At 42.7% G+C, this 17,403-nt stretch overlaps 1 protein-coding gene across 9 annotated transcripts in view; it reads right to left on the bottom strand.

The window, feature by feature from the left end:
- Positions 1 to 17,403, bottom strand: part of TUT4 (terminal uridylyl transferase 4) — a 74,677-nt gene that overhangs the window by 32,649 nt on the left and 24,625 nt on the right. For all 9 annotated transcript variants that reach the window (XM_043553128.1, XM_037906684.2, XM_037906689.2 and 6 more), the window contains 5 exons: positions 12,361 to 12,412; positions 6,528 to 6,597; positions 5,036 to 5,162; positions 1,953 to 2,072; positions 25 to 243 (listed from right to left, as the gene is read on the bottom strand). In XM_043553128.1, the coding sequence (XP_043409063.1) occupies positions 25 to 243; positions 1,953 to 2,072; positions 5,036 to 5,162; positions 6,528 to 6,597; positions 12,361 to 12,412 (588 nt within the window). The remainder of the gene's footprint in view (positions 1 to 24; positions 244 to 1,952; positions 2,073 to 5,035; positions 5,163 to 6,527; positions 6,598 to 12,360; positions 12,413 to 17,403) is intronic.

Raw genomic sequence — 17,403 nt, 5'->3', positions numbered from 1 at the left:
CCATTCAGATAAACAATGACTCACTTTGCCATGTTTCTCCTTTGCATTACTTTGGTTGTCCGTTTCTGAGCTTGTTGACTTCTTACCACCTTTCTGCTGTTCAGCTTTAGCTTTGCCGTCTACACCACTTGAGTTTTTCCCCGCTCCATTATTTGGTGGCTTGTATTCCCATCTTACAAACTTCTCCTCTTCTATACCTCTCAGTGGGTAGTCATCTGCCCTCTTTAAATCAAAGCCTTCAATCTAAATACAGTTAAAGGATTTCTGAGAACAAGATTGTATGTCACATACCATACTTGGGCCAAAACACAGAAATGGCAATTTCAGGGCCTAAAAAAGATAATTTCACCAACACTGCTAATGCTGGTTATGCATGGTAACAAAAGGGTAATCACATCTCAGTGTGTCAACTGAGTTAAAAAATAAATTCCTTCTCCCTGACCCAAAGCACAGAATTGCACAATTGTCCACGTGTATTATGAGAGTCTTTCACTTTCCTCAGAAGCAACAGGCACAAGTCAACCACACAAAGAAAAATGTGCTAAGGTCTTTATTTGGAGCAGGGGTCTCAAACACGCAGCCCGCGGAGTTATTTCCTGCAGCCCGCCATAGGCACCGACTCCCCCTCTCTGTCCCTCCCCCCCCGCCCTCCCCTCCTCACCCGTCCCCCCAGAAAGCGCCGCATCCCTGCTCCTCCGCCTACCTCCCAGCGCTTCCCGTCACCAAAGAGCTATTTGGCGGCACTTAGGACTTTCCAGGAGGGAGGGGGAAGGAGCGATGATGCGGCGTGCTCAGGGAAGGAGGCAAGGAAGAGGCGGGGGCAGGGATTTGGGGAAGGGGTGGGAAGAGGCGGAGCAGGGGTGGGGCTTGTACTGAAGTGTCGCTAGATACCTCTTGTTGCTACGGTAACACTCCTCTTTTCATTAGGTGCCAGCAATGTGCTTGGTAAGACCTCAAACAACTTACAGTCTAGCAGAGATACACAGTAGCCAGGATGCACAGGAAGACCAAGGGGGCGGAGAGGAGAGGGAATTAACTTGGAGCAGTCTGGGAGAGGGGGTTGTTTATTTGGGCATCTGTCGCATGATTTGAATCATACCTGTCATTCCCCTTGACTTCAGGGCTTTGTTGCAATGCACGTTCTATCAAAGCCTGTTCTGAAAGGTGCTAAGCACCCTGAGATCCCATTGGTCTCAGTAGGAGGAGAAGGCATCTCAGCTCCACACAAAGGAAGTTCTAACAGAGAGATGACCCAAGGGAGGAGGGGGGATTCAAAACCTGCGTCCCAGCCCCTTGCTGTTCTGGGCTGTGACCTGAGGCTGAAAAGTGCTGCCAGCTGCCATCTGTGAGGTTCAGCGCATGCTCACGGCCAATGGCTCTTGGCCCATCAGTCCCCATGACAGCTCCCTCTGCTTCCGCAAGGGTAATGGCAATGTTTGGAAATACATATATATGTGAACATGAAGATTAACAAATCCATGAAGATTAACAAATCTGTGTTAAGGTCAAGGCTCACTGATGAACATTTGCAAGCAACACTGAGACTGGTTTCATCTCAGGATATCAAACCTAATATTGATGCTCTGGTTGATGCAAAATGCTGCCAGCTAAGTGGCCAAAAATGAAATGACTGTCAAAATTAGCACTGACTTTTCGCATTACAGTTTTTAAAAAGTTAATACACTGACTTTTAATAGCATACTATATTACTCTTCATTTTTTTCATTTTTGACTATACTTTTGTATCGTTGTATGAAAAGGTTTCAATGATGTGGCCCTCGGGCCAATGTACTAGTCCTCATGTGGCCCTCATTGTGATTTGAGTCTGAGATCCCCGATTTAGACTATTCAATCTCATATGACACATTTTATGATCTGTAAAATAACCGTGTAGCACTGCCCCTTAAAAATATTGCAAGAGTAGGATTATTATATTGTCAAAAAGAACTTACCCAAGTGCCTAAATAGGATGGTAAAATGGGTGGTTTTCTTTGTTGAAGAAAAAATATCACCATTAAGGCAAAAGAATATGAGGGAATCCCACCTTCTGCCTGGCAGTCAATATGGCACAACTACAAAAAGATAAGACAGCTATAGTTTTCTGATAAGATTTTAGCATTTTAATTATATAATACATAATATAAACGAGCCATTAGAAAAGTTCAAAAGGAATATGGAATATATGCTAACGCTAACTAGAAAGTCTTTCATCTCAAAATCTAAGGAAATGGTAAACTTTTATATAGATGTTTTCTGTGTTATCTACTTCTCACTCACAATCCATTCAGAACACAGCACCTCACCTACTTTTTTCCACACCTTGCAACTCCCATGTTACAGCATTATTCAGAAAGTTACAGTAGATATACATTGGCCAGAGGATAAAATGTAAACTCTAATCATTTGTAAAGTTCTTCAACTTTACTATTATTATTATTATTATTTATGATTACACTCATTGATTCTATTATAACTCCACAGTTGTGGCTCACATTTATGCTTCTGCCAGGGATTTATGTTTTTGGTAAAGAGAACCTGCTACTGTGCAATCGCCAGGTATTCTTCATATCTGGCTCTATGCTGATAAGATGCTTTTCCATGTGAGCTCAAGATCTATGCTGATAAGATGCTTTTCCATGTGAGCTCAAGAGGTTTTTCAGTATCTTTGAAGTCAGACTTCAAACAGTTCTCTTTTCTAGTTTGTAATGTTATGGTCTTATGTATTGTATGGCACTAATCGATTTATGAAAGCCTCTTCACAAAAATATCAATAATATTAATAATACTATATAATGGAACGCACTTTTCAATAAAGTCAAGTCATTTAAAGTCAAATATTGCTTAATAGTGACCCCAAACCTGAATTATAAAAGGATTTGACATCTGAAGTATACTTTATACGGCTGATACAGCTCAATTCTTATACTCAACAATGGTATCTCTAGATGACCCAGTGGGAGATGGAGACAAAAACTTGTACAATTGTTTTGCTGGCAGCCTGACATGAGCTCATTTTTTAAAACTGCCTTGATTTTGATGAGTGGTGGGTTTGGCAAATGATGCTTGCTTTCTTGGGATGAATTCTGGGAAAGTTCCCAGTCCTAGAATGAGGATCTGCAGAGCCCTGCACCTGTTGAAACTGTACTGAGGGTGATAAGACGTCCAATGTTTGCTAGTTGGTCTGCTTCATAATGTTATGGAGGCCAGAACAGAGCCAATGATATAGTGGCAATTTTAGCAGTGTGTATAATATAAATGAAGGGTGAGATCCTCACCCCCTCTCTGGCCCCTTTACATCAGATAAAAGGGCCAGAGCAGTGTAAGGGGGCATGTCAGAGGGAGGCTAGCCCCTGTGCCACAGCAGGTACTCCTAGTTGGGCACATTAAGGGGGTAGGGGCTGCACCTGGGCTATAAATGGTTAGAGGATGCTCCAATACAGGAGGACTGGCTGTGATAATAGAACTGAGAAAGAGGCAGGAAGCCGCAGGAAGCAGGAGCAGCAGGACTACCACAGTCCGCTGAGAGGGGAAGCGGGGAGTGCCCAAGATGTGAAGGTTGAGTGAGGAATTGTTTAAGTTTGAATAATAAAACTGCTAAAAGGAGATTGTGGGTGTGGCAGTGTGTCTTTGCAAGCAGGGGAGAAGTCATGCCTTGTACAGGGCCCTATAAGCCCCAGTTCTGACTAGGGGAGAATTCCCCTGCACAGGCACGGTGGACAACAGCCATAAGACAGCCATTCAGCAATCTCCTTGCAAGCCCTGGAGTAGGGGGCATGCCAAGGGTGTGGATGGGGGCAGGGCTGCAGCACTGCAGAGATTCTGGCCAGTATCACAGCCAAGAGGGCAGCCTTGGACATCATCCATAACTTTGACAGGCCCCATCTAGACCCCAGAGTAGCCCAGGATCAGGAGAGTACAAAAGTGACTTAAAGATACCTTAGCTCTCTCCTCCCTCTGGGCTGTAAGAGTTCAGTGCTGGCAGAGCACAAAATCTTACCCAGTAGATCTTTGGCCAAGTTCCACTGGAAAACTCTTCATGAGTCACTAGTGTACTGCAACCTGGGAAGATTTCATGACTTTTACAAGTTAGACTTTTTCAGGAATCTAGCTAGGAATTTTAGCAACACAAGTTCCTTAAACTTAGTTGCACCACTGGGAGTCTGCAAGCAATTTAATATAAAACATCTCTCCGCAGATGTCAAAAAGGCGGCATATACTTGCCTCTAGACACAAAGTGGACATATTCTGCATTACATGCCACTGCATACACTTCAACTCACAATACAGAACAGAAAAGAGAATTCAGAGTCATCGGGTTTTTTTAAAAAACTATCTATTGTAACCATGTACAAGACTATGCACATAGAGCTGCAATCTACTTCCAGGTTCTGATGATATTAATAAATCATTCCAGAGACAGTTCACTAGAACTCACAAAGGTTTATAACCCTTTTACATACAGCTAAGTCTGTTACACTTCTTGTATTTCAGAATCCAGTTCAGAACTACCCTCCTTAAGCTTACTGTAGCCTGCTTCATGGACCTTGTCTTTGTATTCCCTCTACTCATCTTGCACCTCTCTACTCCCTCTTTTCCTTCAACAAAATCTTGTCCCTGTTGATGAAAGAGTGCCTCCTCCTCTGCAGCTCCTCCTGTCAGCTCTCCATCTCAGCCTCAAATACGGCTCTGCCTTAAGTCTCAGAAGAAAGTATTTTTCACCCTTCCATACCTCTCCATTCCTCTCTCCCTATCCTAACATTTCTTTCTGTAACTGTGGGATATAAATGCTGAAGAACTTGGGGACACAGTTTACAGGAGAGATGGATGCTACATTTGACTATAGAACATTTTGATTTAGCAAAAAAAGAAAAAATTCATAAGAAACTTTGATACTACTGTATTACAAATTACATGCTGGTGTCTGTGTCACAGGAAGTTTACTCCCATAACACATTCGTTGCTGTATTATATTTTATGTGCAATCCTCAAGGGGAGAACAGACATGTTTAAGCGGTCTTTATTTGTATTAACTTACTCTAGCCCAGTAGCGGAAAGCCAACACCAAGGGAGCAAGGACAGGTTCCAGTTTGCCAAGTGCAGCCAGCAAGTCAGTTGTAAGACAGGCCACATCATTTCTAGCACTCACTTTACAAGTTAAACCACTGTCATTAAGAGAGAAATAAGAAACCAGTTTAAGTTCATAATTTTAACTACAAGTAAGCAGACAAAGTTTGAAAGATTGCCACTCCCAGCATACTGAAAGCAAATACCAGAACACACCTCATGAATGAAAGTGACCATTTTAGCAAGCAACATGATACCTATCAAACTGAGTTAGATTTTCATTACTGCAGGAGTTGGATTTGGAACTCACAAAAATCCCTTCCAGCTATAACAATGAAAAATGTCATAGATCATTTTTTTTCCTATGCTCAACTCTGCCACTGATTAACTATGTAACCTTATGCAAGTCACTTAAACTTCCTGTGTATCTTGTCTCCTCCTCCTATTTCCTTCCCCATTGTTCACTTGACATTAAATGATATTGGGTACAGAGTGGACATTTGACTGAGATGGGTTAGTATTTGTTGCCCTTGTGGAGAAAGTGAATCTGCAGGAGCGGGAGGAGTGCCAAATCAAAGGAAACTTGGAAAAGCTAGTACTTTAAATATAAAATATATGGTAAACTAGGGCCTTGATTATCATCTCTGAAGTGCACTTTTTTGGTTTCTCTTTGTATTATCTTGATTTATCTTCTCTCAGATTTTTTTTTTTTTTTTACTACACCAAACGGTAAAAGGGCCTTGACTTTTTCAGATTAAATATAAAAACCAGAGCCAGCCCACTCGTATAAGGTCTATGCTATGTGTTTATTTTTTAATGTAAGAGCTGGGATGTACCAGCTAAATCTTCTCTCAAGAAACTTCATTCTGTCTCCCTAAATTATTATTTGCATTGTGTTGGTACCTATAATGTGCTAGCAACATCCACACACAAAGGAAGCAATAGTTCCTGCCCCAAAGAGTAGCCAGGGACTCTCCTGGGTTCAACCAAATACTTCCTATCCTAAACTGTCATATAGTGGTGCTGTACACCATTAAACAGCAGCTAAATTTTATTGAGGTGGCTGCATTTCACTAGTTGATGAAGTTATCTGCCGTCTCCCCTTTTCAGCCTCTCATGTGGGTAGTGAGGCTTAAATTTGTGAAATGCTTTGAGATCCTTGGATTAAATGGTTGGTATAAATTTTAAGTATCCCCTGAGAATGACTTTCCCTTTTCCTTATTTAACTCCATCCAGAAGGGACATGACCAGATTCTCTCAACTGGTGTCCTTGGTGAATCAGGGCTAGTTCAAGTGAGAGGATGAAGCCAACCTCTCTTTCTGGGCTACCCTTTCTACTGTTAGCATGAATATTACATTGACATTTATTGCTGGGAGTGCAAGCAACCAGCTGCCAGGAGGTATAAATAAGCAGAATAAATGTTGATATATTGTTAAGGATCCTTTTGAACTCTTAAACACACCTTTTAACATCTCTGCAAAAGACAACAGGAACTTTGGCATGGAAATCTGACTCCACATCTGAGTAAAAAGCTAAACAAGGAAGAGAAGACAAAAATGTTAGCTATAAAAGTCTTGCATAGTTCTCCCTAATTGTTTCTTTTAGCTGCTAGATTCAAATTAAGTACATTTAAGTTGCAGGTGCCATATGTCTAAATATTTTCTGATCACTTTGGATTCTCACCACCACTATAGTACATTCAGTAAGGAGGAAAGGTTACAGTAACTATGGTTCTTTGAAATGTATTGTTCACATGGACTACATTCTTGGTGCACATGCTCCTCATGCATCAGATTCTTTTTTGCCAGCAATGTCCGCTGGGGCTGCATCTGCACCTTCAATATCCTCCTAGCCCCTCACCCAATGGCATAAAGGGCTCAGGAAGCCTACACATCCCTCAGTTCCTTTGCCAATACAGAACCCCAAAGGAGTAGGACTCTAGAGTAGCGGGAAAGGAGGTTGGAGCATGGAATCCAAATGGACAATACATCTTTAAGAACCACAGTTACTGTAAGGTAAGTAATCGTTCTTTCTTCTTTGAGTGATGGTCCACATGGATTCCACTCTTGGTGACAAACAAGCAGTTACCTGTTTGCTAGGATGTGGATCAGAGAAGTCTTACTTAAACAATAATTCCAGAACAGGCCTGTGAAAATGAGCATCCAATGTTGGAACCTCTACCAAAGAACAGCGTCTTGGAAATGTGTAGACTGAGCTCCACATTGCTGCCCTACAAATTCCGGAAATTGGACATACTTCAAACAGGCAGCACAGGCTGCTTAAGCACTATTGAAATGAGTCTAATATGTCTAGGTGTATCTAAACTGGTTAACTCTCTGACCAGTGAGTAAGTATGGAATAGCCCTTTGAGGAACTTTGATACCATCAGGTGGGGGCGGGTAGGGGGAGGAGGGAGCATGACTTTAGAGGCAGACCGTAAGCCAAAATTGCTACAAGATGGCCCTTAACAGAACTGAACAAAAGGCCAGCCTGTTTTAATTGTGATAGGTAGTTGAGGGTCTTTGGTATTAAGGTCTTGTCACGGAGTCCAATGGCGATACTCTGGAACTGCTCCCCATGAAGCCAGTCAGGACTCTGGGGCAGTCGCCTTCCGGTGAGCAGCCTGTCTCCAGGGCACAAAGCTCACACAGCTTCCACCTTCCTGGGTCTGACTTCGGAGCATTCAGCATCCTCTGCCCCTCCGTGCGCTTCCCACAGCGAGTCCGCTTAGGCGGGGCTCCTGGGGAAGCCAGAGGGTCCTGCACCCCAACTTCGCAGTCAGACGGGACTCTCAGCCAGCCAGTAAAACAGAGGTTTATTAGATGACAGGAACATGGTCTAAAACAGAGCTTGCAGGTGCAGAGAACAGGACCCCTCAGCTGGGTCCATTTTGGGGGGGCAGTGAGCCAGACAACCACGTCTGCCCTTCACTCCATGTCCCAGCCAGCCCCAAACTGCCTCTTTCCAGCCCCTCCTCCTCTGGGCTTTGTTCCTTTCCCGGGCCAGGAGGTCACCTGATTCCTTTGTTCTCCAACCCTTTAGCTCTCACCTTGCAGGGGGGAAGGGCCCAGGCCATCTGTTGCCAGGAAACAGGGTGTCGGCCATTCTCTGTGTCCAGACTCCTGCACACACCTGCCCTCTAGGGCTCTGCAATGATCACACACCCTTACCCCACCACCTAGATACTTAAGAACTGCATAGGGGAAACTGAGGCACCCCCACAATATTCGGAGGAAACATTAAGAACAGTCCCACTTCGTCACAGGCCTGGATCAGGTCCAGAACCTTTTGAGCTGCCCATATTTCTTGTTTATGTTTTCCTGCTCTCTATTAGGACTTCCTGGACCTGTAGGGAGCAGTCTCTATCTATGGTACTCAGCCAGCCAACAGCCACACTGACAGTTGCAGTGACTTCGGATCTGGGTGGAGTATCTAGCTGTGGTGCTGTGAGATCACTTTTGGGCAGTCTGGGAGCTCGATCAGTGTCTGAATGGACATGTGTATTAGTTCTGTCAGCCACAACTTGCTAGTGCAGATTATTAGACTAATCGTGGCTTTGTCTTGTGATTTTGGAAGTTACCCTGGGGATGAGGGGAAATTGGTGAAAAGGCATACAGAACACCATGAGATCCTTGCAGAAGGAAGACATCCAGTAACTACCCCAGGTTTACAACCCCTTTGGAACAAAAGTTCTGGCTCTTTGCATTGCCATTGGGGGCAAACAGGCCTATCAGATGGTTCCCCCAATGCAAGAATATCAGCTCTATGGATTTCCTCAACGTACGCTCATGTGTGATAACAGACTGACTGCCAGGTTGTTGCTGACTCCCACGAGATGAAGAACCATTGGGGTTATCCCGTGGTGCTGGCACTGTGTCCAGAGCTTCATAGTTTCTAGAACTAGGAGGAACAAGTGTGAACCACCTTACTTGTTTATATAGTGCATTGTTGACATGTTGTCCATCACTATATGCACTGTGGCGTTTTGGAAAACAGGTAGGAAGGGCATACAAGTTAGTGTGATGGCTCTGAGCTCCAGGGCATTGATGTGAAGCACCATATTTTCTAGGGGCCAAGCCCCTTGGATCTTAAGATGGTCCGGGTGGGCTCCCCAAGCCTGTTCCTGACACATCTGTGATTAGAGTCCTTGTAGTAGGGGAGGGAACCCACTGCACACATTTGTGGGTTTCTTCTACCATCTGAGTTCTGTGATGATGTGAGACAGAACCATGATCTTCTCGTACATCTGGTGTTTTGCCAGGGAACAAACCAATCTGAGACAGATTTGGAATGGGCAGAAATGAAGTCTGGCAAGTGTCATCACATACATCCATACTGGTATATGGCCTAGCACCCCAGACATGTCTGACCCATCATAGACAGGTTTGATTCTATCCCAACCACTAGTGACTATACTGAAACCCGGAGTCAATTATGGCTCTTTTGCACTCTATTGCCTGCAATACAGTAAGATGATTTTGTTTAATTTACCAGGAGGCCCAACTGAAAGAACAAAGTGTCCATTCCAGGCTTGCTGCCACCTCAACCTGGGATCTGCACTGCTTCAGCCAATTGTCCAGGTAAGAGTAGATATGAATGCCCTTCCTGCTGAGATGTGCCGCTACTATCACTAGGCACTTCATAAAGACTCTTGGTTCCATAGAGTCCACATGGCAGTACCTCATACTAGTAATGAGTGGGCCCTACCACGCATCTTAGGTATTGCCTGTCAGACGGATGGATGGCTACGTGGAAGTACATATCCCAGATGTCAAGAAACACTCATCAGTCTTGAGAAATGCAGACAAGCATTACCATCCTGAATCTGAGGTGGTGTATATACACATTCAGTCTCCGCAGGGCTAGGATAGGACAAAAACCACCTTTCTTCTTTGGGATAAGGAAAAATTGGGTGTAGTATCTCTTCTATGCCTCCTAGACAACGCAATGAGGCCATTTCTGTTTATAATAGGCTCTTGTGAGAAGGATCCCTGCAAACGTTTGAGGAATAGAGCAGGGTGGGTAAAGAATGGAAATGTAAAGGGTAGCTTTGGGCAATGATGACTAATGCCCATTATAAGCTGTGATGGCCACATAGTCCCGGGGAAAGCAGCAAGGTGGTTCCTGAAAGTGAGAGAAGGCTCTGAATGTCTTTAGGTATGCTTCGACACTCCTGTTAAAGCTGCTGCCTCCAAGAGGCTTGCCAAGGAGGGGCAAGATGGGAATCCCCTGAAGCATCTGGTCTTCTTTCTGTGTTGCTTCTCTCAACTCCAGATGTAAGAACCAGTCCTCTCTTTGCTGGGGCTGGTGCTTGCATAGTCTTCTATAGAGAGCCAGTGTGTAGATTCCCAGGGATCACAGTGTGGCCCTTAAGTCACTAAGGGAGTGTAGGCCTTAGTCTGTTCTCTGGCTGAAGAGCTCTAATCCCTCAAAGGACAGGTCCTCTACAGTAGCCTGTACTTTGCATGATACCTTGCCCAGTGCTTGGAGCCATGAGGTCCATCTCATTGTGACAATCCTGGCCACTGAGCTTGTGGACATATCAACCACACCAAGGCTGCCTATAACAATCTCATAACCACCTGAGATTCTTCTGAGATCTCTTTTTAACTCTTCACGGTCTGCTTTGGACATAACTATCATGAGTAATTTTGTATCATCGCCAAATTTTGCCACCTCACTGCTTACCCCTTTTTACAGATCATTTGTGAATATGCTGAACAGCACTGGTCCCAGTACAGATCCCTGGGTGATCCTGCTATTTACCTCTCTCAATTCTGAAAATTGACCATTTATTTGTACCCTTTGTTTCCTATCTTTTAACCAGTTATTGATCCAGGAGAGGATCCCTTTATCTTATCCCATGACTGCTTACTTTGCTTAAGAGCGTTTGGTGTACGGCCTTGTCAAAGGCTTTCTGAAAGTCCAAGTACACTATATCTACTGGATCACCCTTGTTCACATATTTGTTGACCCAGTCAAAGAATTCTAATAGATTGGTGAAGCATGATTTCCCTTTACAAAAGCCATGCTGACTCTTCTCCAACAAATCGTGTTCATCTATGTATCTGGTTATTCTGTTCTTTATTCTAGTTTCAATCAATTTGCTTGGTACTGAAGTTATGCTTATTGGCCTGTAATTGCCAGGATCGCCTCTGGGGCCTTTTTAAAAAATGTGTCATTTATTACCTATCCTCCAATCATCTGGTACAGAAGCTGATTTAAATGACAGGTTACATACCACAAATAGTAGTCCTGCAACTTTATATTTGAGTTCCTTCAGAACTCTTGGGTGAATACTATCTCGTCCTGATGACTTATTACTGTTCATCAATTTGTTCCAAAACCTCCTCTACTGACACCCCAATCCAGGACAGTCCTTCAAATTTGTCACCTAAAAAGAATGGCTCAGGTGTGGGAATCTCCCTCACATCCTCTACAATGAAGACTGATGTAAAGAATTCATTTAGTTTCTCCACAATGGCCTAGTCTTCCTTTAGTGCTCCATTAGCACCTCAATTATCCAGTGGCTCCACTGATTGTTTCGCAGGCTTCCTAATTCTGATGTACTTAAAAAATGTTTTGCTGTTAGTTTTTGTGTCTTTTGCTAGTTGTTCTTCAATTTATTTTTGGCCTGCCTAATTACACTTCAATACTTGACTTACCAGAGTTTATGCTCCTTTCTATTCTCCTCAGTGTAACGTGACTTACAATTTTTAAGGCATGCCTTTTTTCCTTTAACTGCCTCTTTTACTCTGTTGTCTAGCCTTTGTGGCATTTTTTGGTCCTCTTATTATTTTATTTGGGGTATACATTTAATTTGAGCCTCTTTTATGGTGTTTTTTAAAAGTTTCTACGTGGCTTGCAGGCATTTCACCCTTGTGACTTTTCTTGTAATTTCCTTCTTGAAGTTAAAAGCTATTGTCTAGGGCTTCTTTGGTATTTTCCCTCCACAAAGATGTTAAATTTAATTACATTATAGTCACTATTACTAATCAGTTCAGCTATATTCACCTCTTGGACCAGATCCTGTGCTCCACATAGAACTAAACTGAGAATTGTCTCTTCCCTTGTGGTTTCCAGGAGTAGCTGGCTCCAAGAAGCAGTCAGTGTCAGTCTAGCACCATTCACTAGCATTAAACTGATTGAAAAAGGCTACAGTAAAACATAAAATCTCTATCCTTTTTGTAATTCAAATATTCTGTGTGCTTTTTGTTGTATTTTTCCCAGCAACGTTAGTACAAAAAGCAATTAAATAAGCAAAGCGTTAATTACAGATAAAGAAGTTAACTCACCACAGGTTTTTAAAATGTCAAGCACCTGTATCAGAACATCCGGGTGACTCATCTAAAAATGAGGACCAAACAAAATTAGGACAGGGTTATTTTATTCAGAAACTGAGTTACTGAATTTTATAATTAGTTTAACGCCATTTAAGGTGTACAATTTAAATATATAATGTTTATTGTCAATTTTCCTACAATAATTCATTGTATTCATCTACTGATATTTATGAAAAATGTTAAATATATTCATCTACTCCATGAAAATGGGCACTAATAAATAATTCAGACATCTTTCACTTTCAAGTTATATTCTATGAACTCTTCTGGTAAACCCATCTGCTCAATCTATACATTAAAAAATAATTTGAATCCTTAAGTACCGACGTTGAAATCTGAATCCTCTGATATGGCATATGTTCAGCTGTGAGTGTTGGATCTTTACTCCTGGGGGAATTCTGTGCCACTGCGCATGCACAGACTTTATATCCCCCAAAGACTTCTTTGCTTCCCCATAGAAAAATGACTTTCTGACGGGGAAGCAAAGAAAGGACACAAGAGCAGCCATGCAACCCTCCCCAGCGTATGTTTCAGGGGCCCAGGGCAGCCAGCAGAGAGGTAAATCACTGTGGGGCAGGAAGCAGGACTGGGGAAAACCCAGCTGGTGGCTCCTACCCTGCACCGAGCTCAGCGGCTAGTCCGGGCTGGACTGGGGAGGACAGGACTTACTCTTCCCCTGCACAGGGCCGGGTCAAATCCACCTCCAGATTTCTCCCCCAGGTGCAGGAAGCTATGCAAACTCCCCCTTCCTCATCCCACCCCCCTGCTTCTTGCACTCATCCCTCCTCAGCTGCAGGGGGAGAGATCCCTCTACAGGGAGCTGCTACCCCATCCACCCAACCCCCTTGCATCCAGACCCCCTTATACCCATACCCTCCCCAATGAGCCCCACTCCCGACGAGCCACCCACACCCAGATCCCCATCCCACCGAGCCCCCCAACCAGTTGCACCTGGATCCCCACTCCACTGATCCCCACTCATCAAGCATCTGGACCTCCCCACTGAGACACCCACACCCAGACCCCCCTGCCGAGCTCTGTTCTGCACACCCAGACCCACCCCCACACGCTGAGCCCCAACCATCTTCACCTGGACCCCCCTGCAGAGTTCCATTACTACTGCACCCAGAAACCCCCAAGCCCCTGTGCATCCAGCGCCCCTCCGCACCCAAATCCCCCATTGAGCCGCCTGCACCCAGACTGCCCCACACAGAGCCCTCTCAACTCACACCTGGATTCCCACACACACTAAGCCCCTCCATATCTGGATCCTGCCTTGCTGAGCCTGCCTCCCACACCTGGTATGGAGGGGCAGTGCCCTGGGGTGTTTCTGGGGCAAGTCCAGACCTAGCACTGTCAGGGTTGGGTGCAGCCTCACCCCTGAGACCATGTCCGAGGAAGGGGGGGGGGGGGGAATGGAAGAGGGGGGAAAGCTGCACAGTGATCTCCCACCTCTGTGAAGCCAGTAGCCTGTGCTCCACAATGCCATGCTGGAGCCTCTACATTTATTTGACAAATAACATTTGCAATATTTTGCAGAATTTTAAAATATGTGCAGAATTTTAATTTTTTGGCACAGAATTTTTTATTTTTTTTGGAGCAGAATGCCCTCAGGAGTAGCTCTTGAGCTCGTCAAATAAATATGTATCATGAACTTTGGTTTACTTAATGAATTTTGTTAAAGTAACACATTTTTATACATGGAAAAAAATCTTATTTTCCAGAAACCTAATATACTTTTCAAAACAATATTTTAAAGGTGAACTGGAAATAATTTTAACAAAAATGAGTTAAAAATTATTTTTATGTGCTCAGAGACCCAACCAACAACAGACATGGGGTACTGAGCATATATTTGCTTTAAAAGGTATCCCAGTATAGCTCCAGCTGATCCTAATTGCTGAAACACCTCAGAATGCAATACTGCACCCCAAAGTACCAACACAGATGTCATGAACTTCACTGGAACAACACAGTCAGCCCAAAAGGGCCCACAGTAGTAAGGTTTTTGAGTATGTTTTGAGGGTGTTGGTTTTTGTTTGTTTGTTTTAATTATATGTTTTGTTTCTTACATTACTTTTGTATTAAGTTAAAGATGATCACCCCATGTATTATAAAAATGCACCAATAACCTTAGCCTCCTAAGGGACAGCTCCATTATTCTGGAGGAGTTTTTGGTATTTGTGATATCTGAGATGTGACAGCAACAAGGAGCTGAGTAGAATATCAAAGGAAATATTATGGCAATTTTAATACAACTTTCCATCAAGTTTGAGTGTTTAGTGACTTTTCAACACTTACTATTTGGGCATCCTGCACATAAAGATACACAACTTATCTGGGGTAAACTATTTGCATTTAATCTCTAATGCTTAGAAACAGATTCAACAGAATAGAAAACGAAACGGCAAGTAGCCCACATAAAGCTGCAAAAAACTGAAATTAAAGCTACCACATAGATGTAATTTTCTTGAAATGATGCAAAATGATAAAACTTTTGTCAATTTGACTTACAATTAGGGCTGTCAAGCGATTAAAAAAATTAATCATAATTAATCACGCTCTAAACAATAACAGAATACCATATATTTAAAGATTTTGGCTGTTTTCTACATTTTCATATATATTGATTTCAATTACAGCATACAATACAAAGTTCCAGTGCTCACTTTATATTTATTTTATTACAAATATTTGCACTGTAAAAACAAAAGAAATAGTATTTTTCAATTCACCTAATATAAGTACTGTAGTGCAATCTCTTTATCAAGAAAGCTGAACTTACAAATGTAAAATTATGTGCAAAAAAAAAATCTTCATTCAAAAATAAAACAATATAAAACTTTAGAGGGTACAAGTCCACTGAATCCTACTTCTTGTTCAGCCAATTGTTCAGACAAACAAGTTTGTTTACATTTGCAGGAGATAAAGCTGCCCGCTTCTTGTTTACAATGTCACCTGAAAGTGAGAACAGGTGTTTGCATGGCACTGTTGTAGCCGACGTCACAAGATATTTACGTGCCAGATGTGCTAAAGATTCATATGTCCCCTCATGCTTCAACCACCATTTCAAAAGACTTGTGTCCATGCTGATAACGGGTTCTGCTCAATAACGATCCAAAGCAGTACGGACCGATGCATGTTCATTTTCATCACCTGAGTCAGATGCCACCAACAGAAGGCTGATTTTCTTTTTTGGTGGTGTGATAAATGAAAGGCAGGGGGCGGAGGGGAGGGGACAGCTCCCTTTTATGGACCCAGTCAGCCAGTTAGCTATAAAATCCCTCTTAGCAGCTGTTCTCTACTTGTTTTACCTGTAAAGGGTTAAAAGTCTCACTGCAATGCATAGGTAAAAGGAAGTGAGTGGGCACCTGGCCAAAAGAGCCAATGGGAAGGCAGAACTTCTAAAAATTGAAACAAGACTCCCCTTTTGTCTGTCTGTTGTTGTTCTCAGGGAGAAGCAGACAAGGTGCAGTTATGCTGTATGGGCCAGGTATGAAAAATCATCAGTATCATACCTAGAACCTACTCATTTGAAATCCCAGATATGTAAGTAGATCAGGAAATGTCTAGGAAGACACGATTAGGTTTCTCTCTTTTTATTTCTTTATTTCTTGTAGACTCCTCTGTGCTAACGCCAAATGATTTTGTTTCGCTTGTAACCTTTAAGTTGGACCTCAAGAAAGTTATTCTTGATGATTAATCTTTGTGTTCGTTTTTTAAATCTAGCAATAGCCTGAGTGTCCAGATGTATTTTCTTTCTTTTTGTTTTTAATAAAAATTTACCTTTTTTAAAAACAGGATTGGATTTTTGTGTCCTAAGAGGTTTGTGCGCATGTTGTTTAACTAGCTGGTGGCAACAGCTCATTTCCTTTGTTTTCTTTCTCAGCTCTTCTCCGGAGGGGGGTGGGTGGGTGAAGGGGCTTGAGGGTACCCTAACAGGAAGGAATTCCCAAGTGCACCTTCCTAGATCCTCAAAGGGGTTTTGCACTTGGGTGGTGGCAGCATCTACCCATCCAAGGTCAGAGAAAAGCTGTAACCTTGGGAGTTTAATAAAAGCCTGGAGTGGCCAGTATTAATTTTTAGAATCCTTGCAGGCCCCCACCTTCTGCACTCAAAATGCCAGAATGGGGAATCAGCCTTGACAAATGGTTTGGGATCTGCAGTTTCCACTTCGGCGAATTGCTCTTTTAAGACTTCTGAAAGCTTGCTCCACACCTCCTCCCTCTCAGATTTTGGAAGGCACTTCAGAGTTTTAAACCTTGGGTTGAGTGCTGTAGCTACCTTTAGAAATCTCACATTGGTACCTTCCTTGTGTTTTGTGAAATCTGCAGTGAAAGTGTTCTTAAAAAGAACAACATGTGCTGGGTCATCATCCAAGACTGCTATAACATGAAATACATGGCAGAATGTGGGTAAAATAGAGCAGGAGACATACAATTCTCCCCCAGTGAGTTCAGTCACAAATTTAGTTAAAGCACTATTTTTTTTAACGAGTGCCATCAGCATGGAAGCATGTCCTCTGGCATGGTGGCGGAAGCATGAAGGCACATATAAATGTTTACCATATCTGGCGCATAAATACGTTGCAATGCTGGCTACAAAGGTGCCATGAGAACGTCTGTTCTAACTTTCAGGTGACACTGTAAATAAGAAGTGGGCAGCATTATCTCCTGTAAATGTAAACAAGCTTGTTTGTCTTAGCTGAGCAAGAAGTAGGACTGAGTGGACTTGTAGGCTCTAAAGTTTTACATTGTTTTGTTTTTGAGTGCAGTTGTAACAAAAAAAAAAAATCTACATTTGTAAGTTGCACTTTCACGATAAAGGGATTGCACTACAGTACTTGTATGAGGTGAACTGAAAAATACTATTTCTTTTATCATTTTTACAGTACAAATATTTGTAATAAAAATAATACTATAAAGTGAGCAACGTATACTTTGTATTCTGTGTTGTAAGTCAAATCAATGTATTTTAAAATGTAGAAAAACATTC

The sequence above is a fragment of the Chelonia mydas genome, chromosome 8 (assembly GCF_015237465.2).
Source record: "Chelonia mydas isolate rCheMyd1 chromosome 8, rCheMyd1.pri.v2, whole genome shotgun sequence".
Lineage (NCBI taxonomy): Eukaryota > Metazoa > Chordata > Testudines > Cheloniidae > Chelonia > Chelonia mydas.
The sequence above is the reverse complement of the archived record's forward strand: the minus strand, read 5'-3'. Positions and strand labels throughout refer to the sequence as shown.